Below are 26,369 nucleotides of genomic sequence, written 5' to 3'. Positions count from 1 at the left end.
ACGGTTGGAGCTGAGCCAATTTGAAATCTGAAGCCAGGAGCCCTCTCTGGGCCTCCCATATGGGTGCAGGGTCCCAAGGCCTTGGGCCGTCCTCTACTGCTTTCCTAAGCCACAAGCAGGGAGCTGCATGAAGTGGAGCAGCCAGAACATGAACTGGCACTCATATGGGATCCCAGCATATGCAAGGCAAGGACTTTAGCCACTAGGCCATCTCGCCGGGCCCATATGTTTGGCTCTTATAAACTGACTGTTTATGTAGTAAACCTACTATTTTCTGCAGTCATTGTTTGAATTATGTAGAACAGACCTGCCATCCGAAAATTGTGACCATTTAAATGATTTTGTCCATTCTGTACATGTTTCATACATACAGTTGCGCTGACCAGCCCTTCTTCCATTACAGAGTGGAAGAGCTGTGGTGATAGGGTCATCTCTGACTTGTGATGTGAAAAGCTGTTTTAGACGTGCTGGGACTGTGCCACAGTGGGTTAAGCCTCTACCAGTGTTGCCAGCATCCTGTGAGCACTGCTTTGAGTCCTGGCTGCTCCAGTTCCAGTCTCGCTCCCTGCTTACATCCTGGGAATGCAGTAAATGATGGCCTTATGAGACACTCAGGTTATGTTCCTCGCTTTGGCTTCCTCGGGGCTGGTTGTGCCTGCCATTTGATGTGTGAACAGCAGGTGGAAGGTCTCTCTCTCTCTCTCTCTCTCTCTCTCTCTCTCTCCTGCTACTCCTACCCTTTCTGTCCCTATTCTCTGTAAGTCTGCTTTCCAGGTAAATAAATATTTTTTAAAATGACCTTTTACTGAGTGACACTGGCTGTAGGTTTTCCATAAAATTTTCAGGTTGTTTCAAATATTTTTTTTTTTACTCTATATAGTCGAATTTCTACAAATGATTTTTTTAAATAAGAAAATGGACTGTAATTTGCTTTTCATCTACTTGAGAGAGAAAGTGAGATCTCCCATCTGCTGGTTCACTTCCCAAAAGCCTTCAGTAGCCAGGTTTGTTGTGAGGATGTGGTCCCAGCTGTTTCTATTGCAGGTTCTTGTCTGTCAGAGAGGGATTCAGAAAGTGCAAGAACAGAAGCAGAATTTATTCAGAGAGATAGAAGGGGTTTGGCACACACTCCGCAGTGCATGTGGGCTGCCCCAAGAGGGGGACTGCCTGCACCCCAGTGTGGCTGGAGCCTGGATTGGGTGGAGGCTGGTGCTCTAATTGAGTATCCAAATGGGGAGGGGTTTGGTTGTGATGAGGACATGTGTGTTCCTCGTGGCATCTTCAGGATGGCAGCTCAAGTGCATCATGGGAGGCAGGTGCGCTGAGTTGGCATGGAACAGGGAATGTTTTTGTTTCTTTGTTTTCCTTTAGCGGTGCTGGGCTGTGGCACAGTGAGTGCTGGAGACCACAGGCTCTGCAGTCACGAGCTCCCTGCCTGACCCGGGTCAGTGTTGGTATTGAAGTTGGATAGCTCTTTGAACATGAGTTAGGAAGCACTCCTTCCTTGTTCCTATTCTGTTTCTCTGAAGTTAGGGTTAGTGATCCCTGAAAAGTTTGGTCGAATGAGCCCGTGGGGCCCAGCACGATGGCTCAGTAGCTAAATGCTCACTTGGCACGTGCCTGATCCCAAATGGGTGCTGGTTCATGTCCTTGCTGCTCCACTTCCCATCCAGCTCCCTGCTGGTGGCCAGGGAAAGCAGCAGAGGATGGCCCAAAGTCTTGGGACCCTGCCACCCGCATGGGAGACCCAGAGGAGTTCCAGGCTTCTGACTTCAGATCGACTTGACTTCAGCTGTTGCTGCCACTTAGGGAATTAACCAGCAGATGGAGAATCTTTCTCTCTGTATCTCTGTGAATCTACCTTTCCAATGAAAAGAAATTATTAAAACAAAACAAAAACCCTCTTCAACATATGAGATTTCCATGTGATAGCTGGTGTTGACAACTGTCACGTTGCCGATTGTAGCGAAGCCATGTTCAGAGGTGGGCCTGTTGCTGCTGGTTGAGTTGATGTAACATGATTTATTACATATCAGCACTACAGCTTGGTGTTCACTATTCTCATCTTCTGTAATGTAATCACTGTGTCTTTTTTGTTTTAATTTATGTATTCTTATTTAAAAGGTGAGTTTACAGAGAGAAGGATAAAGAGATCTTTTCATCTGCTGGTTCTGAACGTATGCCACAGTGAGTCATTGTGAAGCCAGGAGCCTTCGCTGTATCTCCCACACAGGTGCAGGGTCCCAAGGACTTGAGCAGGAAGCTGGATCAGAAATGAGCAGCTGGGCCCGGCGGCGTGGCCTAGCAGCTAAAGTCCTCGCCTTGAACGCCCCGGGATCCCATATGGGCACCGGTTCTAATCCCGGCAGCCCCACTTCCCATCCAGCTCCCTGCTTGTAGCCTGGGAAAGCAGTCGAGGACGGCCCAATGCTTTGGGACATTGCACCCGCGTGGGAGACCCGGAAGAGGTTTCTGGTTCCTGGCTTCAAATCGGAACAGCATCGGTCGTTGCGCTCACTTGGGGAGTGAATCATCGGACGGAAGATCTTCCTCTCTGTCTCTCCTCCTCTCTGTATATCTGACTTTGTAATAAAAATGAATAAATCTTTAAAAAAAAAAAAGAAAAAGAAATGAGCAGCTGGGGTGGAAACCGGCACCTCTATGGGATTGAGACTTAGAGCTCCACCATGCGGGAGTTCTGTAAGTGTATTAATCTGGGGTCTGCATTGTGCTATAGCACATGAAGCCTCTGCTTGCAGTGCCTGCATCCTATGTGGGTGCTGCTCTAAGTTGGCTGCTCCACTTCTAATCTGCTTCCTTGCAAATGTCCTGAGAGAAGCAACAAAAGATGGTCCAAGTGCTTGGGGCCCCTGCCACCCGATGAGGGACCTAGATAAAGCTCCTAGCTTTGTCCTTTTCCAGCTTAGAATCTTAATTTTTTTTTTAAGATTTTATTTATTTTTCTTGAAAAGTCAGATATACAGAGAGAAGAGACAGAGAGGAAAATCTTCCGTCCGATGATTTACACCTTAAGTGACCGCAATGGCTGGAGCTGAGCCAATCCAAAGCCAGGAGCCAGGAGCTTATTCCAGGTCTCCCATGCAGGTGCAGGGTCCCAAGGCTTTGGGCCGTCCTCCACTGCTTTCCCAGACCACAAGCAGGGAGCTGGATGGGAAGTGGGGCTGCTGCAATACGAACTGGGACCCATATGGGATTCTGGTGCATGCAAGGCGAGGACTGTAGCTGATAGGCCACTGCACCGGGCCCCTTGATTTTTTTTTTTTAAAAGATTTTCTTTTTAATTGGCTAGGCCATAAACAGGGAGGTGGATCAGCAGTGGCTTAACTGGAATGCAAACTGGCACCCGTATGGGATGCCAGCAGCTGCAAGGGGAGGATTTAACCAGTTAAGCCATCACACCAACTCCAGGAGTAAAAATTTTTTAACGAAAAGCCAAAGATACCAAAATTTTAAAAACAATTTCTCAAAAAGCAAATATTTTATAACACATACTATTCAGATCAGGCCTTAAAACCCACAGGCTAAAATTTAGACCCATACTTATAGAACATTCCAGAAATTTAAGGAAAAGTCCATTTCCCAGATTTATGTGAAGTGGCAATAAACAGAGAATATGTGCAAATCCTAATTAATATTACAACTCAGTCCCTGAGTCAGATCCTGTGACATACATCTTTAACCCCCAGGTGTGTGCTGTTTCCCAAGCCCCAGTTATTCTGTGGTGCCCGAATATAATTTTTGCACTGGTAGGATTACAGCCACCCAGAATACTGTTATGTTTTGGGTTAGGGCCTTGTTTGGATGCTGTAAATGGGTCGTTGTGGTTCCGAGGGTCTCAGTCTGACAGCCCCAGGCAGCACAGTGGTAACTTCCTACTTCCTGACAGTTTGACTCACCATTTGTGGGGTACGCGTAGGCGTCTGTCGCTTGGAGACCTCTAAGTCTAGATCCCGCATCCCATAGAAGCCCCAGTGGATTCAGCACATCCGTAAGCCCCGCAACCTACAGTAAACCATTTGAACCAGTTCTCTCCAAATAAGTCACACAGTTTCACATGAATTCAGACTGGTCAGAGGTTAGCAATGTGAATATTACTCTCCCAGAAGTAGTGTCTCAGTGTCCTTCTTCAGCTGGCTGTTAGGGAACCATTTTCGTTTTCCAGCTACCTTGACAGCCGCACATGTTGCCAGGATAACAGTGAATGGTCCCTCTCACTGTGCCTCCAGGCGCGGTGAGTGATGATACAGGATGCAAACCAAGTCCCATGGGTCAAACGGAGACTGTTTTCTCCAGACTACAGGCCTGGCCAGTGGGCCTCTAACGCACCAGTGGGTGCCTGTGGTTAAGAACCTGTTGGAGAGTATGCGGAGATTTCAGAAGATTATGATACCAGTAAGTTCCTCTAACCCCTATTTTGGTACACTATTTCAGATGGGGTGGGGTGAGTTCCTTAGTACAGGGAGTACATTGAACCCTCAACAAGGCATAGGGCAGTAGGTTCACCCAATTATCGCCAGTTTCTAAGACTGATTTAGTTAACGTTTCCTTATACTCTGTTCAGGGGCCGGCATGGTAGCCTCGTGGCTGAAGTCCTCACCTTGCATGCACCGGGATCTCATGTGGGCACCAGTTCATGTCCGAGCTGCTCCACTTCCCATCCATGCTTATGGCCTGGGAAAGCAGTCAGGGGTGGCCCAAAGCCTTGGGACTTACGTGGAGACCTAGAGGAGGCTCCTGGCTCCTGGTTTCGGATCGGTTCAGACCTGGCCATTGTGGCCATTTGGGGAGTAAAACAACGGACAGAAAATCCTTCCTCTCTGTGTCTCCTTCTCTTTGTAAATCTGACTTTCCAATAAAAACAAATAAATCTTTAAAATTGTTTTAAAGATTTAAAGAATCTTTCTTACATTTTTTTTTATAGTAGACAATTTATTTTTGATACATTTTTGTCTATTTGATTAGGGTGCGAAGGTTCAAGGGCTAGAGGAAAGTGGGTGTGACCATTGTTTTGCCATTCTCTTTTTTGCTTCCTGTATCTGGGAGAGGGGAGAGACAAAAGGAGAATCCACACTCAGCCTCCCAGCCATCCCAGGGTCCCCGATGTGGGCCATGCTCTGAGGGTCCCGCTCAAGTGGTCTTGATAGTTCAACAGTTCTGTCCTGCTGCCAGTCTTGCCACTCCAATCATGATGAAATCTCTCCAGAATCCACTGGCTGACACAGTCCACCTTAGAGTCAGTTTGCCCAGGTATTCACTGCCGACTCTTGCCTGGGGTAGTGGATCGATTTGTTCTGTCCTCCGTCCTCTGTTATGGTACCAGGTGTCCTCTGCAGGCTCCAGTGTCCTGCCATATCCTCCATGTGCCCCTGGATATTCTGTCCATTGCTCCAGTCTGAGCCACCGAGGAGGCCCAGCTCTGACACATGCATTCCACGGTCAGACCATGGAACCTGCAATTCCATTCTCCATGGTTGGAGTTTTGAGTCCAGCGGTTCAGTTGTGGAGATTCCCAAAGCAACGTCATCTGAGGTGATCCCAGACCTGATTCTTGTATGTGTCTGCCAATACAAGGTCCAGCACAGTCTGTTACTCAGGTTGGCTACATACACACTGTTACTTGCAGTTGCTGGGTCAGTTCTGTCTCCAGCCCTGTCTTCTACACAAACCAATGGGTTTTACAGCCCAGCCTGATCCTGCCCACTGCACACTCGGCTCCCACGCAAACCAGTGGGAGTTGTAACCTAGTTGGAGTGATCCACAATAACTCCCACCAGGCCCACCTTCTGCCCTGATTCCTGTGCTTGCCAGTACGTATAGCAGACTGGTCCTGTCGGTCCCATCTCCCATTCAGTTCTCTATGTGTCAATGGGCTTTAAAGTCTGCTTCAAACCAGCCAGCCCCACTATCCAACCCACACATGTGCTGATGGGTGCATTCTTATCTAGCCAAACCTAGTTTTCATTCTCACCAATCAGAGTGGCAACCCAAGAGGAAGGTGCCTTCTGTTTCCCTACTGGGCTCACTCCCACTCCTAGATGTTGCACACTACAGGTGGTACTGCAGTTGAGCTTGACACACTTTGACCCCTATGCCAGCATCTGCTAGCTGATGCTGTGGGAAAGCACAACCAACCCTCACCCACTCTGGCTTATGCATGTACCAGTAGGTACAGTCCGCCAAGCCTGGCTTGTCCCCAGTCCAGCTTAGATGCAGGCCAACAGGTGTTGTAACCTTGCCTGGCCTGGTCTATCCCTGATCTCAGCTCTCATGCACATCCATGTAGTAAAAATAGTGGCAGCTCCCTGCAGCCCCTATACCGGGTTGGCCCACTCTCCCCCAGGTCAGACGTGTGCTGGCTGGGTGCTGTGACCCAGTCTGGTATGTATGGCCTGCCTCACCTAGGCATTTGCCAGTGGGTACTGTAGCCTGGCCCGGCCTGGCCCATCCTTCAGTTCCAGCTTACCCTGGTGGAGACTACAGCCTAGCTAGCCCAATCAGCCCCCTCTCCCAGCCCTAGTGGGTACTGGCTGGTGTTGCAGCCAAACCTGGCATGACCCACACACCATTCTGGCTCTCACATTTGTCAGCAGGTGATATGAACTGGCCCAGCCTGGCTCGCCCCAGACCTGAGCCAAAGATAAGCCCAGGGGTACCATTCTCTGGCCTGGTCTGGGCTGCTCCCTTTCTTGGTTCTCGTGCTCACCTGCAGGGACTGTGTCCCAACAGAGGAGTTCCCCAAGATCTACCATCAGAACCTCTGTCAGTGCCTGATCTCGTGCACACCAGTGGGTCCATGGGCCAGCCCTACTTAGTCCACTTCCTGTCCTAGAAGGAACAGTGGCCTTTCCTGACAAGCCTTCACCCATTCTGGTTCTTACTGTTGTGTGCTACTGCCCAAGCCTAACTTGGTTCAAACCCAGGCACAGCTCACACATGGCTTACTGGGGACAGAGACCTAGCCTAGCCCATCTTACACTCAGCCTGGCTCTTATGAGCTCCAAGGGGTGCTGGAATCTAGCCCAGTTGCACGCCACAGACCCAGTCCACACCCTTGTTGCCTGCTTGTTCCCAGCCCCAGTACCAGTGAGCATAGGTGAGTTCCATGATCATGCATCACTCAGCCCATCACCATCCCAACTCTCAAGCTAACCACCAGGACTCCACTGTTCCATAGGGTTGGACCAACATATCCCCCACAGAATCCACCCCCAGACCTGGTTCTCATGTGTGCTGGTTGGTGTCATGGCCCAGTCTAATGTGGTCCATCCCCTAATCTGGCGCTCACTGTCATGTACTGGGATCTGGCCCTGCCAGACAAGCCCCAAGCCATAGCTTACATGTGCACTGGCGTGTGGTAGTCAGCCATGTTCCATGCAAACAAGCCCAACCCAGGACTTCCATGTGGGCTGTTGCATCAGTCAACTCAAAAATATCTTCAAGTCTCATCCCTCCAAACCACCAGGTCTCAGTCCCCTCGTTTACCTGCAAGTACAATGACCCTGTTGTTGGGTGTCACTCAGGATTCATTCCTTGCTTACATGTACTGTGGCCTTATCCATGGAAGTCCCTAGGCAATAATTCCACACACCAATAGCCTAGAGCTTGCCGCCTGGTGGCCAGTGGGCAGAGCCCAGTGCTAGTTGGTGCTCTGGCCACCCACAAGTCCAGGACGCTCCCCAACCTAGCAGTGCTGCATGAGGAGCTAGGATCCCCAGCAGGAAGTCTGGGCCAGACACCTGTGCCATGCCGCTGCTCCAAGATTTAAAAAAAAATCTTAAAAAAAAAAATTGGCCTGAGCTCTGAGTTGGTAAACATAGTGTAGGTGCCACTCGATCCTCAGATTCTGGGAGATTAATATGGTCATTTGGGCTATGAAAACTGGCCCATTGTCTGACCCTGTACGTAATGGTAAACCAAATCGGAAAATTATTTCATGGAATAATTTTTTTTTTTTTTGCTACTACCCAAGCATTCTCATAATGACCAGTATTTCAGGAACATGTGCTGTGCTTTCCTTCTGAATTTAGTAGTCCTCTCCGTTGATACAGAGAACCATGCACATGGGCGGTAGTGAAGGCACAGCAGCTACCAATGTGAATGTTAACAACTTTTGCCTCTGATTATCTCAAGGCCTGAGTCAGAGCGATTCGCTGAGCCTTTGGGCAGAAACCCTGTGGTCCAGAGCTTGTGTCCAGACAGTCTGTTCCTCATTAACAACTGCTGCTCATCCATACCTGACTCCATTCTGCACACACCTGCTCCTGTCAGTGTTCAATACCTCATCTGGGTTTGTCCAAGGCATATTGGTCAGATCTGGATGCAGACCAGGAAGATTTTCCACGGTGTACACACACGATAATGCGCTGGGTTATCGGGGTCGTCATCAGGAAGTAGTGTGGCAGGATTGAGGGCTGAAGTCTTTTCCTGGGATGATCTAAAAGTAAAGCTTGGTATTGAGTTAGGCGAACATTTATTAACCATCTGTTTGGAGAACTTTGCTGGAGGGTTTCCACTGAGTGCAGGGTCACAAATTGGGAGATCCTGACCCAGAGTCAATTTATCAGCCTCTCCCAAGTAAAGCCGTAACTGCTGTCGATCAAAGGCAGGATGGTCATCCGGCTGCTTACTGGAGCCAATCTCTTTGATAAATAAGCCATTGGTCTGTCATGGACCTGAGGTTTGAGTAAGAACTCCTTTAGCTATCCCTTCCTTTTCTGCCACGGACAGTTGGAAAAGTTTGTGCAAATCAGGCAGTGCCAATGCAGGTGCTGACATTAGGGCCTGTTTTCAGAGTCTTAAAGGTGGTTTGGGTTTCCTCTGTCCACTGATGGGCAACTCCCAACCCCCTATACTTGTGGGCAGGGGATTGGCAATTTCAGCAATTGTCACTTTCCACAGGCAACAATAACCCACAGCCCCTTGGAACTCCCACACCTGTCCCTTAGTGGTAGTGAGAGGGAAGAGTTTAAAATTGCTTCAATCCACCGCTTTGATAAGTTTGTTTTTCCTGCTTTCAGGCTGTACCCTAGGCAGATAGCTTCTTTAGACCATATGTGGGCCTTTTTGGCAGAGATCCAACACCCTAGGGCTCCTTGGCACTGCAGCGTTCCTGTAGTTGCCTTTTAATATTCTTCCTCTGTGGAAGTGGCCTGGAGGCTGTCATCCACATACTGCAAAAGTGTTACCTCCTGGTGTTGTGCTCTATAGCTTGTAAGTCCCTGCTAAGATCCTCATCGAATAGGGTAAGGGAATTTTTTATCCCTGGAGCAGTCGAGTCCAGGTCAGTTGGTCCGAGAAGCCCTCCTCAGGATATGCCCATTCAAAGGCAAAAATTGGGGCCCGGCAGCGTGGCCTAGCGGCAAAAGTCCTCACCTTGAACGCCCCGGGATCCCATATGGGCGCCGGTTCTAATCCCGGCAGCTCCACTTCCCATCCAGCTCCCTGCTTGTGGCCTGGGAAAGCAGTCGAGGACGGCCCAATGCATTTGGGACCCTGCGCCCGCGTGGGAGACCTGGAAGAGGTTCCTGGTTCCCGGCTTCGGATCGGCGCGCACCGGCCGTGGTGGCTCACTTGGGGAGTGAATCATCAGACGGAGGATCTTCCTCTCTGTCTCTCCTCCTCTTCTCTGTATATCTGGCTGTAGTGAAATGAATAAATCTTAAAAAAAAAAAAAGGCAAAAATTGGGTGGCTTACCTGCACCAGAGGAAGACTGAAGGAAGCATCCAGTAAGTCCAAGACCGTGTACACCTGCCAGTCTGGAGGCCAGAGTCTTAACAGGGTATAAGGGTTAGGGACAGCTGGGCAGATAGTTTCTACCCTCCTGTTCACCTCTCTTAGGTCATGCACCAGCCTTTAGTCATTGATTGCAGGCTTCTGAACCAGCAGCAACGGGGTGTTCCACGGTGATTGGCAGGGTACCAGAATCCTGGTTTTCCTCAGTCAATGAATATGCACCTCAATGCCCTTCTTAACCTCCAGGCTTACTAGGTGCTGCCTTACTCATACTGGGTAGCATGACTAGTTAACGGGATCACCACTGGTGGGTGCTGGCAGGGAGCCCTGTTGAATTAGTCTCAGCCCATACCCCAGGAGTATGCCAAGGAAAGGAGATGGCTTGTGCTTTCCCACTGCAGGCGCAGTAATGAGATACTCCGCCCCACATCACAGATGGTTGTCCTTCCACAGCAAGTGAAGTATGGTCCTGGAAAGAGATGGCGGGTCAGGGTTTATGTAAGAGGTCTCACCCCAATAAGGGATAAGGGCAGTCAGGAATAACCAGGAAGGAATGAGTGCCATTCTCTTTCCAAAGTTGTCACTCTGGTTTCAGTCCAGTGGTATTTCTGTCTTTCCTGTAGCCCCCTGGATGGAAGTAGTTTCCCATAATAGAGGTCCAACTTTGTGATTTAAAACTGAATAGGTTGCGCCAGTGTCCACCATCAAATTAACAGCTCCCCCCCCCCCCACACACACACACACACACGCACGCTTAATGATACCATGGGCTCTGGAGTGGTCTACTAGAACCCGGGTCTCATTAGTTTGAATTCACCAGTTCCAGGATCCTGGGGCCCTTATTCTTCCTTTGTGGGCACTCATTCTTCCAAGGACCGATTTCCTTACAATAGGTTCACTGATCCCTCTCTGACAGAGTCCTTTGTCAGGCTCTTGGGTTTCGCACCTGATTTCTGACTTCCTGCTTTGGACTTCTTTCTACTGAGTCCCTTAGTACTGCCACTCGTAGTTTGTCTGTGCTCCTCAAAGTCTCTTATCATAAACCTCCTGGGTTATTTCATTCAGCTCAGATAGTAGTTTTCCTGCAATTCCTTCCTGTTTTTGTCATTTTTTTTTTTTATATATCTGGAGTGGACTGTGATACAAAGACAAGGTTGAAAGCCTGTCCTCTGGAGCCATGAGGTCAATTGAGGTGTAAGTTTAGTAGGCCTCCAGTCGCTGCTCAAGAGACATGGCAGGTGACTGATGGGGCCCTGTCTAGTTAAAGTGACATGAGACATGTTAGTGGGCTTCCAGGTGGCTGCCTATGCCCACTAACAGAAAATGGTGATAATTGGTGAGTGCTGCCCGCCCACCTTCTGAATTATAATTCCAGTCTGGGTGGGGGACGGGGGTGGCCTGTTCCAGTGATCTTGGATCATCACACGGTGCCCCATCCAGACGCTGTACAACCTTTTGATTCTCCCCTCTCATATCAGCTCTGACCCCGGCCAGCATAGCCCAACCGCTGTCTTGGCTTATTGCCATCAAAAGTTGCAGACTGGCCTGGCCCGGCCCACCTCCAGTCCCAGCTCTCCCAGGTGGGTGCTGTAACCTATCTCTGCCCAGCCTTCTCCCATCTGTGGCTTTCATGTAAACCAGGAGGTGTGATAGCCTAGCCCAGCATGGTCTGTGTTTCATTGTTTGGATTCAGAGAAGGCTCTTTCACTATTTTGAGTGAAACCTTAGTGAAAGTCTGAGCCCATGTTTTGAAATGTTATTTTCTTCCTTGCAGGTCCACCTATTCACCTCCTGGAAGTGGTTTCTCTATGGAAAGCTTTGTTTGCTTGCTACAAGTACAGGCTTACCCCATCCCCTGAGGGCTGTCTTGTAGTGTTTGTGGACATGTGTTTGTGGGTTGTTCCGTTTTTATATACAGGCAGCCTATCTCAGCTCTTTCTTATTTTATTTTTTTTTAAAGATTTATTTTTATTATAAAGTCAGATATACAGAGAGGAGGAGAGACAGAGAGGAAGATCTTCTGTCTGATGATTCACTCCCCAAGTGAGCTGCAACGGCCGATGCTGCGCCGATCCGAAGCAGGGAACCAGGAACCTTCTCCAGGTCTCCCACACGGATGCAGGGTCCCAAGGCTTTGGGCTGTCCTCCACTGCTTTCCCAGGCCACAAGCAGGGAGCTGGATGGGAAGTGGAGCTGCCGGGATTAGAACTGGCGCCCATATGGATCCCGGGGCTTTCAAGGCGAGGACTTTTGCCGCTAGGCCACGCCGCCGGGCCCAAAACCATATATTTTTAACACACACACTTCAGCAAAACATTTCAGCAAATTCCATTATTATATTCCATCAGCAAATTTCATTATTACATTCGGTTTAATAATCTTTATTTCTGCAAGTAAACATATAATTGTGTAAATCTTTGTACTTTTTATGCCATAGCCTAGTACCCTAATAAAAATACTCATTTTTCTTTGTTTTCATCTGATGAATGTTAATCTTACTAAACAGGTACTGTTTGCAAATAAAGCTACTCTCTGCAATTAATTAATAAAACATCACTTGAACGAATGCTTTACCTGCAGAGGAGACCTAAAGTGAGGATCCTATCTGTGCGTTGTCCAAACAACTTCTGTTTCTTCCGTTCAGACTAATCCGGCTTCCAATGACTGTGACAGAAGTGTTGCATTAACTTTGAGAAGGACAATAGGAGTGAGTTGAGGAGGAGAGGCAAGGGCCTAGGAACTACATCAGTATCATCTTTACTGGCGTCCCATGGACTAGGCAAGTAAATTAGCAAAGCCATGTATCATTGAAGCCTTGGGAACTGGAGGTGTCAATTTGGACTATTAGTAGAAAGCTGTATATAATAAATATGTACTATATCCATTTTTCCTATACTGGTGTGGACAAAATTGCTCTGACTTCTACACAATTTTCAGTATATAAAGAGGTATTCCAATCAAAGTCCTAATGTGGAGTTCTGTGCGGTACAACTGTAGAAATAGGGAAATGTATAATAGCACCCAAGTATCTTTTGTTTAGATTTAATGACAGTATGATGCTCTTTCTCTGCTGTGTTGCAGTTTGAGCAGTTGTCTTTGAAAGAAGAAGTTACTTCCTGGTAGAAAGTTTTCAACATAAGTAGTAAATAATGTTTGCATTAACCTAAGGATAGCTTGTGCTTAATTTCTTCCAATGATTGAAATTATTATTCCTTCAAAGAGGTCTTCCCAACCCTTGCCATCTGTAAGACACTATTCTTGCCCAGGGAAGCGGATTGTTTTTGCATCTGGTATCCTGTATCAATTTCTGTCATAACTCTGTGCATTCACCTTCTCTTCCAGGTATAGCCCTGAAGGCCACTGCATGTGTCCAAGGCTAGAGCCGATGAACACACAAGCAGTAAGTTGTTTATTCCTCAGCTTATTCACATTGTAGTTTAGAAGCTTTAAGAGGGTGTTTTAAATACAGTGGAAAAACAGGTATATACTAAGCAAAATGGTCAAGACTAAGACCTTAGAGCTATCAAATCTGATTGAAACCTGATTGTCTCCTGGTTTTCTGATGCCTTCACAAGACATATGTAGTGCATGTTTCAAATTGGAACTTAGAAGTTTTTATTCTTGTGTGATGCTAGTTTTTATTTTTTTTCCCTTTTTTAATTGGAAAGTCAGCTATACAAAGAGGAGAGAGAGGTTTTCCATCCGATGATTCACTCCCCAAGTGGCCACAAAGGCTAAGCTGCACCGATCTGAAGTCAGGAGCCAGGAGCCCCAGGGGCTGCAGGGATACAAATCAGTGCCATTATGGGCTCCCAGAGCATACAAGATGAGGACTTTAGTCACTATTCTACCATGCTCAGCCCTCTTGTGTGATATTAACTCTGAAATCGTCTTTGCTGGTGTTATAATAATGGAAGTGGTTTAATACAAATCTCAAAGACTCAGCATTTTGCAGTGGTAAGAGTTACCTAGTGTTGAACAAAAAAAAATCAGTTTTAAGTTTTCAGTTTTTGGGAATTACTGAAATAGTGTGATTTCTAATGGCGTTTGAGGCTATATTACACTCATGAGCTATGACAGGATTGTGTGGGGACAGTATCTGCTACGCATCTTTTAAAAGATTTTTTGTTCATTCTTTCATTCGGGCATTTTAAAAGCTTAGTGGCAGAAAGGAAAGGAGAGAGAGAGAGCAGACATGTCTTCCATCTGTTGGCTTATTCTCCAAATGGGCAAAATGGTCCAATGTGGGTCCCAACAGTGTTCCGCCAAGAGGAGAGGAATCGAGTGTTTATTTTAAGCTCCCACACAAGTCTCCCACCAACTTACTTGGCCATCTCCCACTGTTTTTTTATTTTTTCATTTTTTTATTATCACGTTATGATATAGTTCCGTAGGCCCTGGGATTTCCTCTACTCCCTCCCCAAGTATTCAACCTCCATGCCCGCCTCGCTACTTAATTCTCCCATATCATTCCAACAGCACAGTTCCTCATAAACAGACATAAGTCCGTCATTGCAGGCATGGACAGTGGCAGAGTCCAGCATCCCATTGTCAAGACACAACCAACAATTTCACTGAGAGCCCACCCTCAATTTGGAAGTAGTAAAGCACAGTGCACGCATTTCCACTGTTTCCAAAGCCACTGTTTTCTGATCATCAGGAAGTTGGAGGTGGAGCAAGTGTTAGCTTAATGTGCTGTGCCACAGTGCCACGTCCAATTGCAGGTTCTTTTTAGAGAGATTTGCTTATTTTAAAGGCAGAGCCACAGCTAGAGACAAGGAGGGATCTTCCATCTGCCATTTGTGGAATTGGACATTCTGAAGCCATGAGCAGGAATTTCATCGAGGTCTCCCACTTAGTTATATGGACACAAGTTTGGGCCATACTCCAATGCCTTTGTAAGCCATTCAGAAGGAGTCTGAATCAGAAGTTGACGGTCTAGGACATCAATGCCCATATTGGGTGCCAGTTAGCTTTCCCTGCTAAACCACAGTGCCAATCTCCTGTTGCATGTTCTTTATAAATTTGTAAGTAAGAGTTAGGGAGAAGGAGAAGCAGAGAGAGAAATCTTCCATCTGCTGGTTCACTCTCCAAATGGCCACAGTGGGCAGAGCTGAGCATATGTACAGCTAGGAGCCAAGAGCTGGGACCCAAGGACTTGAACCCATCCTCTGCTGCTCTCCCAAGCAAAACATCAGGATCAGAAATGGAACAGCCAGGACACAAAGCACACCCATGAGGAATGCTGGCACTGCATGTAGAAGCTCAGCCCACCATGCCACAGTGCAGGCCCCAGGACTGACAGGCTTTAGAAAGAACAGAGGGAGGTTCTGGAAACACTTCACTGCTCTTCTGTCGTGTGATGCCCTGTGCTGAACCTAAACTTTGTGAGCTTAAAATATATGCAGTCCTTGAATATGGTTTTCCATATTTCATCATCCCTACACTTATACCAGTGATACGTAATTTTAATTTCTCTAAATTTATGAGTGTTTTTTTATAAATGACATTGCAGTGGATATGAAGTGATGTCTCAATATGGTTTTCATTTGCAGACACCTAATGATAAGTAATGTTGAGAATCTTGTTAATTTGTTATTTGGTTATCTATTATAGAAATGTCTAGTTCTTTCTCCATTTGAAATATGTTTTTATTACTTTTGACCTGTAGTAATATTCTTACATATGATATATTCCTCATATATGATCTCATATGCTAAATTATTTCCAACTATTTTCTCATTAACAGATAACACAAATTAAATTTAGAATGTCCAATAACTCTACTATCCTTTGACCCTAATGACTTTTTCAGCTTCCAACTGTGCTAAATTCTGTTTTCTAAGCAAGTTTCTCAAACAAGCATGCATGGAACATGCTTTAGATTATACCTCAAATGTAGGAATAGGAGAAAAATTTTGATGATCACAAATCTATCTATAATGCCATTTTTTAAGATTTATTTATTTTTATGGCAAAGTCAGATATACAGAGAGGAGGAGAGACAGAGAGGAAGATCTTCCGTCCGATGATTCATTCCCCAAGTGAGCCGCAAGGGCCGGTGCTGTGCCTATCTGAAGCCAGGAACCAGGAGCCTCTTCCGGGTCTCCCACACGGGTGCAATGTCCCAATGCATTGGGCCGTCCTCTCCTGCTTTCCCAGGCCACAAGCAGGGAGCTGGATGGGAAGTGGAGCTGCCAGGATTAGAACCGGCGCCCATATGGGTCCCGGGGCGTTCAAGGCGAGGACTTTAGCCTCTAGGCCACTGTGCCGGGCCCAATGCTATTGTTAAATGCAATTTGTTTCCCTTGTGATTTTTTTCCTCATAAGAGTATTATGTTATTAATCATTTATATTGAAAATCCTTGATTTTTAAAATGATTTCTGACTTAGTTCAATATGATTGGAGAGACCACATAATGGTTTTAATCATTTTTCATTTATTCTTATGTCTTGTGTCCTTAATATATCTTAAAATATTTTTCACCATCTATTTACTATGTGAAAGTCAGTGTTACAGAAAGGTGTGAAGAGAAAAGTCTTTCCAACCGCTGGTTCACGTGCGCAGAAGCTGCAGTGGCTGCGGCTGGGCAAGTGTGGATCCAGTACCCAGGAGCTTCTTACAGGTGCCCCAAATGGGTAGTAGGGGCCAAGCACTTGGGACATTGTCTGCTGCTTTTCCCAGTCCATTAGCATGGAACTGGATCAAAATGGAACAGCTGGACATGAAGCAGTGCTCATAGGAGATGTTTGTGATGTCAGCAGTGGATTTATTCATTATGCCACCATGCCAGCCCCATGATTTTACCTTTTTTTTTTTTTTTTCTTTTTTAACTCTATCAGGCAGCTTTTACAAAGAGAGAAGACCAGAGAGAGGTTTTGCATCTGCTGGGTCACTTCTCACATGGCTGCAATGGCCGGAGCTGAACTGATCCAAAGCTAGGAGCCAGGAGCTTCTTCCATATTCCCACATGAATGCAGTGTGTCAAGGACTTGAGCCCATCCTCTGCTGCTTTCCCAGGCCATAAGCAGGGAGCTGGATCAGAAGTGGAGCAGCCAAGTTGTGAACTGGTGCCCATGTGGGATGTCAAGCACAGGTGGAAGATTTTCCTTCTACATACCGCACTGGTCCTGATGAGCTCACTTTGATTTATGGTTCAGTATATATTTTGTCATGGTTCCACAGTGGTGTATAAATGTTGTCACTTTACGTTTAGAATTCACCGATTTTTAAAGTCTCTTTTTCTGCGACTGTAAATAGATTTCCTAACACCTTGTCTTTTTTGTTGTTGTTTCTTGTTTAATTGTGTGTACTTTTGTTTCATGTCTTAACAGCTTTTGTCTTTAATTAACATTTGTAATTATGCCATTCTGGTATATAATCTGTTCTGATGAATTAGCTCTCTATCTGGCATATATGAATACATGTCTCTGTGTGTGTGTGTGTATATATACATATATACGTATATATGTATGTATAAAGTTTACAAATTTCACATGAAACAAAATACAAAGTTGAATGATACTTGCACTTTACCTCCTGCCTGTATTTCCGACCCACCCTCCTTGTGTTGCTGTCGTTTTTACAATAGCATATTTTGCTTTGATTTCACAGTCACAAGCTTAATACTCCAATGGGTGAAGATATTACCACATGGAAATGGAAAAGAATAATCACAAAGAGCAAAGCCCTACTTTTCCTTAAGAGGATAAACTAATGCCATGCACAATGATCAAATCCCAGAATGCAACTCTTCACACATGATGTTTGGTTTTGTTTGTTGTTGTTGTTGTTTTCGGTTTGTTTGTATGCAGACTTACTTATTTTTTGTTGGAAAGTCAGATTTACAGAAAAGGAGAGACAAAGATCTTCTGTCCACTGAGTCACTGCCTAACAGGAAGTGAATTTCATCTGCAACAGCTGGAGCTGAGCTGATCCAAAAACCAGGAGCTTCTTTCTTCTGGGTCTCCCAGAGAGGTTACAGGGTCCCAAGACTTTGGGCCGTCCTTGACTGCTTTCCCAGACCACAGGCAGGAAGCTGGAAGGAAAGTGGAGCATCTGGCACTCAAACCAGCACCCATATAGGATCTCAGAGTGTGCAACTTGTTATAATTGGCATTTGTAACAGTGTGTGATTTGTTTACTTTGGAGACAGAGAAAGAAGGACTGTGAAGTAGAGGTATTAGATATTGGTTTATTTTCCAGATAATTGCTTAGTTGAGACTGTGTTGGACTTGAACAAGGAATCAGAAAGAATTCTAAATAACATGTTTTACCTGATGGGAAGATTTTTTTTTTTCAAATGGTGAAGAATGATTGATTATCTGTTATAGTTTCAATGATCTGTGATTGTTTTTTTAAAAATGTATATCATTGAAACATCTTTTCATTTGATTGTTTTATAGTCCTGTTACTCATGTTACCTACACTAATTTTACTTGCTTATTCAACTCTCCACTTAGTGGAAAATAAAGATCTTGAGTGTAATGTAAATTCAAAACATATTTTTTCAGTTGCTTCAGAAAGCAGCCAGCTGTCAAATGGGAGGATGTGAAACAAGTATATTCTGAAAATAGTGTGTATAAGCTGTATTAATTCTGTTCTTCATTAAAAATAAGAAGTAAATAAGTAACTAGGAAAAATGAATACCAGGTCATTGTTTAATGTCAAAGTGCTATCCAAACATAGACATCTATACATGTATTCACATACATACCAAATATGTGCATCTATGCAGAAACAGTGTGATTGATTACAGCTAATAATTTGACTTAAGTATATTTTCTGTGCATTGCTTCTCGGCCATTTGGCTAAGATCAAGTGTATATTGTCTGCACAATTGACAGCCTATGACTGGCTCAGAGCCCACTATTTGCGACAAGAAGATGTTTTTCAATAAGGCTACAGTTTGTCACCCTAGTAAGTTTGTAGTTCATTATGTAGTAATTAATGTTTTAGTTGAACTTGATAGTTATTGCATGAAAATGGAAACAAATACAAAGCAGACATGATTCTAATAAGTACATCCTCAGGTAAAAAAAATTATGATATACATATTTAATTCTAATGTAAATATGGAAATATATACTTACTCAAGTTTGGTTTAAACAATATTTCCAAGTATTTAATTTTCCAAGTTGGAATCAGAAAATTGAATTCTATTAACATTAGTAAGACTTTTTAACCACCTTAGATGTGTCACCAAAGAGTTTTCATAAATTATTAAACAGTTTTCTTATTACCTTGACCAGCATAAAGCACGTGTGTTGCTTATCTAGCAAGTTATTCAGGTCTTGAGTTTCTACTTATGTCTACAGACTACGCAGTGAACTCATTTCAAAATCATTAGAGGAAAAGATTAGCTATAGAATAATAAGGTAAAAATGTATTATAGTTTTGGTATTGCAAAATTAATACAGGACAGAATGTTTTCATTTTGATTTACCATATGTTTCCATATAGAGTGCAAAATAAGCTAAATCTATGGAAGTTGCAAAATAAATATACACAGAATGGCCCCAACACGATAGTCTAGTGGCTGTTTATGTGCTGGCATCCCATATGGGCTCTGGTTCATGACCTAACTGTCCACTTCCTGTATAATAAGACCCTGCTTTTGGCCTGGGAAAGCAGCACAAAATCTTGGGTCCCTGCACCCACATGGGAGACCCGGAAAGAGTTCATGGGTTCAGATCGGCTCAGTTCCATCCATTGCAGCCACTTGGGGAGTGAACCAACATATGGAAGATCTTTCTCTATATATATCCTTCTCTCTTAAATCTACCTTTCCAGTAACAATAAATAGATCTTTGAAAACACACTAACACACACGCACAAGATGGATTTACTGTGTCTTTCTGCTTGGTGATCTAGAGCTGAGGAGGAATGTTCTGTTACAGGCTTTGGTATCATTTGAAGACCTGGTTGTGCACTTTACCCAGGAGGAATGGACTATCATGGACAATGCTCAGAGGACCTTGTACAGGGATGTGATGCTTGAGACCTATAGCAATCTGCTTTCCTTGGGTGAGTGAAATTCTGCCATGCACAAGCAGAATACCTTCTTCTCAGTTGACAAAAGAAAGAGCAGTTTATAAATCATAATGCTTGGGGCAATAAAGAATGAGAGTTTCTACCCTGCAGGAGATGATTCATAACAGCCTTTTTGTGTCATAGATCCTGGGACCAAGCTCTTATCCTGTAAGTCTCCAGGCTGTTGATTTCACAAAATCTATTATCATTTCTGATTAACAGGACACAACATTATGAAGCCTGATATGATCTTAAAGTTGGAACAAGGAGCAGTGCCATGGAGTGTGGAAAGGCCTATAAAGCAGCAACTTTCAGGTAGGTCAGCACATGCCGGGCAGAAAGGTTGATCTAATTTAGGACTCATCCCTAGGGACAGTTAATGTCATGCATTAGACACACACATTCCACAGCCTCCGTGAAGTAGAGAGAGAGTCATGCCTCAGCCACCAGCATTCTACAATCTGTGAAAGGAGATATATAAATATTACTGGAAAGGCAGATTCACAGAGGTTCACACCCAGGTAGTTACAATAGCCAGAGCTGGGCTGCTCTAAAGCCAGGAACCAGAAACCAGAATCTTCTTCTGGATCTCACAAGTGGGTGTGGAGTCCCCAGGCTTTAACTGCTGCCAGCAGAGAGCTAGATGGGATGTGGAGCAGCTACAACATGAATTGGCCCCTGTATGGGACCCAGACACCTGCAAGGAGAGGATTAGCTAATTGAACCATCATGCCAGACCCAAGGCACTGAGTTCCTTCACTTGGTGAATTGTACTTCTGCGTTTGGTTAGCTACAATACTTGTTCTTATTGGAAAATTTCAGGAGCTGTGTCTTGTGTCATTATTGATCGCTTCATTCTGCTTATCTCTCTGATGAAGTAGTAAGTAAAAAAAAAATTATAACCTTTGGAAACGTTTGAAAATTAAACCAGCATAGGGTTCTATTTGTCTCTCTGGAACAGTGAAATAATGAAGAGAATGAAAAATGTCTGTATTAAAGCCTATTTCAGAACATCAGAAATCATAATGTTAAGTGTGACGCTGCACTGGAATGCTTAGTAAGTCATAGACTCACTAAGAGAATTAGCAGATTCTGCTTTCCAAACCCAAATGAACCTGGAGCCAGCACTGTGGCATCATAAGCTAAACCTCTACTTGCAGTGTCAGTATCCTATATGGAGGCTGGTTCATGTTCCAAGGCCGGATACACCAGTTGAGTCATGTTGAATAGATCAGTCTTTTCTAAGATTTTTTTTATTATTATTTTTCAATGAAAAGTCAGATATACAGAGAGGACGAAATATAGAGAAAAGATGTCCTGTCTGCTGGTTCACTCCCTAAATGGTGGCAGTGGCCAGAACTTAGCTGATCTGAACCCAGGAGCTTCTTCCAGGACTCACATATGGCTGCGAGATCCCAACATTTTTGCGCCATCCTCCACTGCTTCCCTGGCCATAAGCATGGAGCTGGGTGGAAAGCGGAGCAGCAAGGATATGAACCGGATCACACGGGATCCTAGGGAGATGCAAAGTGAGGATTTAGCCATTAGGCTATCACATCGTGCCCGTACTCAGCTTTTTCTAACTTATTATGCCAACTACCCCATCTCTTTCAAGTATAAACAAAACAAATCAGAAATACAATACACAGAAAACAAAGGCCTCTATGAAATTAGAAGCAATTCATCCTCCAATACAGAAATCAACAGCTTTTAGGATTCAGACTATTAAAATATTTGTGCACACTAGAAAGTAGTAGGAGGATACAGGATTATTGATATCCCAAGGAGTTAGAAAACACATTTTGAAAAGCTGAGTACAACCTCAGTTGCAGACACCTTTTCTTTATACCAGTATGGACATCAAACTCAAGATGATATATTGCAACGTTATTTCTTAGGGTGCTGAGGTAAGGATATCAGGTTTTCTAAGGAAAATGGAGAAAGCTGCCAGTATGGAGTCTAGGTGAAAGGAGGGGTTACTCTTGAAAAATCCCAGATAATATAGTCAAGCCCCTCGGAAGACTAAGCATGAGCCGTCTCTTTATATATATTCTGCTTTTCATCTGTAGTCTTCAGTATAGTACAGGCTCATGTCCCACTGCTATACCTGTAACTAAATGCCGCAGAGATTTTTTCACTTGAGAGCTGAGAAATCTAGAGAACCACACATATACAGTTTTATCACAACAATGTCTACGGAAGAAGAATGTGGGAAACGACTATTGAAAAGCACTTAACTTGCTGTTACAACCAATGAGTAAATATGTTTGCTCAGTGTGGAAATGCTTCCTTATTTTCATTTAATTGAAAACCAGAGTAGAAGTAATAGAGTCACAAATTAAGAGTGATGTCTTCCATTCACAGGTTTATTCAAATGCCTTCCACAGTTAGACTTAGGCTGAGCTGAAATAAAAAATGAAACAACACATTGAGCTTTCATGTGTGCCACATGATCTCAAGCATCATGATGTGACACGTTAAGCACAATAGAGAGAACTCGAACTGGCACTGTTAAAAGCTGCAAGGGATCTCAGACATTGGTTTCACTTTCTGTACTGCATCATCTACCCTTCCTCACTGCTACAACTTCACATATAAAATTTGAAGTAATTAAAAATATTACTTAATAGTCATAAAAGTGTTTGTTTCCTAGCATTAATGAGAAAAATTGTAATGCTCATAAGTGAAGACATGTTACTTATGTATTGAAATCTGATCCATCTAGAGGAACAAGAAACTTCATTGGCCTTACATGAGCATTTGAAAAGAAATACTTAGATGTGATTCATGAAAATAGTTGCTTTCTTCCCTCATTTCAGATACCCACAGAGAGGATGAACTGCTTGGAAATCAGAAAAGTCAAGAAATAAACTTCAGGTAGGTTGTAATCACCAAAAAACAATGTGATAACTCATGAATGTTCAATTGTCCAAAATGCTTAATTAAGCACTGACCATATTTGAAACTGCTAACATGAATGGGAAATTGTACAAGAGAGAAGCTTGAATATAATTTATTCCAAAATGTGCTTTTCTTCTAGGAAGCTTAATCCGATGCCATGTGGGGAGAAGCATAATGCCTCTGCTGGACCTGGGATCAGATGCCAGTGTAAAGAATATCAGAGTCAGCATGACAAGATGCACACTGGTCAACAGTTTATTGAGCACATTGGGAAAGAGAAAACCTCCTGCAGGAGGAAGACAGTTCTTACATGTAAGGAGCTTTGTATCAAGGACACCTGTAGTAAGCCACCTGTTCTTGTGGAAGAAGCCATTCAGACTGAAAAGAAACCCTTTCATAAAAATCTCTACTTCAGTAAACATCAGCAGACACATTCAGCAGAGAAACAAAGTGAGCACTGTAAGAGTGAAATACCTGTTACTTACAAAACAGAGCTTACAGAAAACCAGATAATGCATTCATCAAAAAGCCACTACACATGTAGTTACTGCAAAAAACTTTTCAGTTGTGACTCTTGCTTTAGCACCAAACACAGAACATACATAGGAGAAAATCTTAATGTATGCAATGAATGTAGGAAAACCATTTGCCAGAAGACCAACCTCACTAGAAATCACATAATTCACACTGGAGAGAAAGCATATGTATGTAATGAACATGGAAACATCTTTTGTAGAAATTCAATCCTCCCTACATATCAGATAGATCACAAAGGGAAGAAACCTTATGAATGCAATGTGTGTGAAAAATCCTTTTCCAGGAAGTCATTTCTGATTACACACCAGAGAATTCACACAGGGGAAAAACCATTTGAATGCAAAGTGTGTGGGAAAGCGTTTTGTCACAAGTCAGCTTTCAATAGGCATCAGGGAATTCACACAGGGGTCAAATCTTACAAATGCAGTGAGTGTGGAAAAGCGTTTCGCCAGAGTTCAAGTCTCATTGCACATCAGAGCATTCACACAGGGGAAAAGCCATTTAAATGTAAAGAGTGTGGGAAAACATTTTGCTGGCAATCACACCTAATCACACATCACAGAATTCACACCGGAGAGAAACCTTATAAATGCAAAGAGTGTGGAAAAGCGTTTTGTGACAAATCAACTCTTGTTACGCATCAGGCAATTCACACTGGGGAGAAACCTTATGCATGTAGTGACTGTGGAAAAGCATTTCGCCAAAGATCAAGCCTCATTACACATCAGAGAATTCACACAGGGGAAAAGCCTTTTCAATGTAGAGAGTGTGGAAAGGCCTTTTGTGACAAATCAACCCTTGTTAGACATCAGATAGTTCACACAGGACAGAAACCATATGAATGTGAACAGTGTGGAAAAGCCTTTTATGATAGGTCATCTCTTGTTAGACATCAGGCAATTCACACTGGGGAGAAGCCTTTTGAGTGCAATAAGTGTGGGAAGGCTTTTAGCCGGCAGTCAAACCTAATTACACATCAAAGAATTCATACAGGAGAAAAGCCTTATGAATGTAAAGAGTGTGGAAGAGCCTTTTATGATAAGTCTTCTCATATTAGACATCAAGCAGTTCACACTGGGGAGAAACCTTTTGAGTGCAATAAGTGTGGAAAGGCTTTTGGCCGGCAGTCAAACCTAATGACACATCAAAGAATTCACACAGGGGAAAAACCCTATGAATGTAAAGAGTGTGGGAAAGCCTTTTGTAACAAGTCATACCTCATTAAACATCAAGCAGTTCACAGAGGAGAGAGACCTTACGAATGTAAAGAGTGCGGAAGAGCCTTCTATGATAAGTCATCTCTCATTGCACATCAGAGAATTCACACAGGGGAGAAACCTTTTCAGTGTAGAAAGTGTGGAAAAGGTTTTTGCCGGCAGTCAAACCTAGTGACACATGAAAGAATTCACACTGGGGAGAAACCTTACGAATGTCAAGAGTGTGGAAAAGCCTTTTATGACAAGTCATCTCTCATTAGACATCAGGCAGTTCACACTGGAGAGAAACCTTTTGAGTGTAAGAAGTGTGGAAAAGCTTTTGGCCGGCAATCAAACTTAATCACCCATCAAAGAATTCACACAGGGGAAAAACCTTATGAATGTAAAGAGTGTGGCAAAACCTTCTGTAATAAGTCATATCTCATTAAACATCAAAGAATTCATACAGGAGAAATTCCATGAATTTAAGGAGTGTGAAAAAGCCTTTTGCAGAATTCACAGTTAATCAAGCACTTGAGAATTCACATCAGAGAGAAACCTCAGTACGGGAAATTCTTTCGCCAACAGACTGGTCTTATGTATCATAAGACATATGTGTCAAATTCACACGGAAGAAACCTTTAATGAGAAAATTCACTGATAAGAACCCTTCAAGTGCCAGAGTTATTTTAAAAAAAAAAAAAAACTGCCACAACTGTCAATTCAAGAAACATTAACTCACAGAAAGGAGAAATATCAGTGCATTGACTGAAAAAATCTTTCTGAAGTCAATTTTGCACATTTTCTACTTCTGAGTAGAAAGGCATGTAAAGATAGAAAAATCTACTGTTATAAGCCTGCCTTCACTGTTATCAGAACTTACACAGCGAAAGAAGCAAGTATTAGCGTAAGTATAACTGTAAAAGTATAATGAGTGTGAAATATTTTGAAAGTCGCATCTTAGCAATTTTTGAGGAATTCACCCAAGAAAATATTGTATATGGGAGGATGTGTTCTTAAAGCTTTTGCGGTGCAATCTGTGGTCTCTTTTGTGAGTGGGAAATGTAAATGAGCTCTGCTTTCATAATTAAATATATTAATTCTATCTCACTTGTTTGAAATACCATCATTTTTATTTGCAGTTATTTGTTGTAGATGTTTCACAGTCTTACGGTTCTCCCACATTATTCTGCTGCACTAGTATTGCAATCAAGCATATCAGCTGATGCATGTGACAGATGTAACCCACAATTTTAAAGTAACATTTTGTTCAGAGTTGTGAGAAAACTTTCTTTACCTTATACAGGTCTTATGATTTTGTCCATATTACCATATGCCGGGGGTAGGTTGAAACGTGTTTAATATGTTCTAGGGAAAATGTTCTAGGATTGAGTCTATGCCAGTGTTTACAATTATTTTTCCCCTCCAGAGTTACATAATTGGTTAAGCTGTCAGCAGACTCCACCATCCCTAAAAGGCTACTTTTCAATTTTTAACTTCTCTAATTCTGAGTACAACTGTCTATTGAACCCAGGAATGTATCAGAAGATGGCCCAAGTGATTTCCCTGACACCCACATAAAGAGACCCAGAAGGAGTTTCATGGACTTTGACTTTGGCCTGGTATAGTCCCCATTGCGGCTATTTGTGCTTAAAACACTTTGTAGAAGGTTAATTTTCTACATCTCTCATGGCCACTAATTCTTACTCTACTGTATGATCTGGGCACTGTTTTACTTGTAAAGCTTATTTCAAAGGTGAGGGAATCATAGAAACACTTTGAGCCATTTTCAGGTATGGGGAGGACTAGAAGGGGAAAAGTGAAAGAGGCAAATATGGCTGTGCCCTCTAGCCTATGTCTTCTGGAAAAGAGTTCCTTCATATTGCTGGAGCACATATGTGCCTAGAAAGCAGAGTAGTCACATGATAACTGCCCTCAGTTTTTGGTG

At 43.7% G+C, this 26,369-nt stretch overlaps 1 protein-coding gene across 1 annotated transcript in view; it reads left to right on the top strand.

Annotated features, from left to right (window-relative positions):
* The window catches only part of LOC131478249 (zinc finger protein 345-like), a 30,631-nt gene extending 5,655 nt beyond the window's left edge, over positions 1 to 24,976 (top strand). The window contains exons 2-6 of the mRNA XM_058656654.1: positions 13,097 to 13,154; positions 19,655 to 19,781; positions 20,010 to 20,102; positions 22,607 to 22,664; positions 22,828 to 24,976. Of these exons, the coding sequence (XP_058512637.1) occupies positions 13,097 to 13,154; positions 19,655 to 19,781; positions 20,010 to 20,102; positions 22,607 to 22,664; positions 22,828 to 24,904 (2,413 nt within the window). The 3' untranslated portion in view covers positions 24,905 to 24,976. The remainder of the gene's footprint in view (positions 1 to 13,096; positions 13,155 to 19,654; positions 19,782 to 20,009; positions 20,103 to 22,606; positions 22,665 to 22,827) is intronic.
* The last annotated feature ends 1,393 nt before the right edge of the window (positions 24,977 to 26,369 follow it).

This window comes from Ochotona princeps, chromosome 29 (genome assembly GCF_030435755.1).
Source record: "Ochotona princeps isolate mOchPri1 chromosome 29, mOchPri1.hap1, whole genome shotgun sequence".
In the NCBI taxonomy this organism is placed as follows: domain Eukaryota; kingdom Metazoa; phylum Chordata; class Mammalia; order Lagomorpha; family Ochotonidae; genus Ochotona; species Ochotona princeps.
Note: the sequence above shows the minus strand (reverse complement) of the source record. Positions and strands in the feature narration are given on the sequence as shown.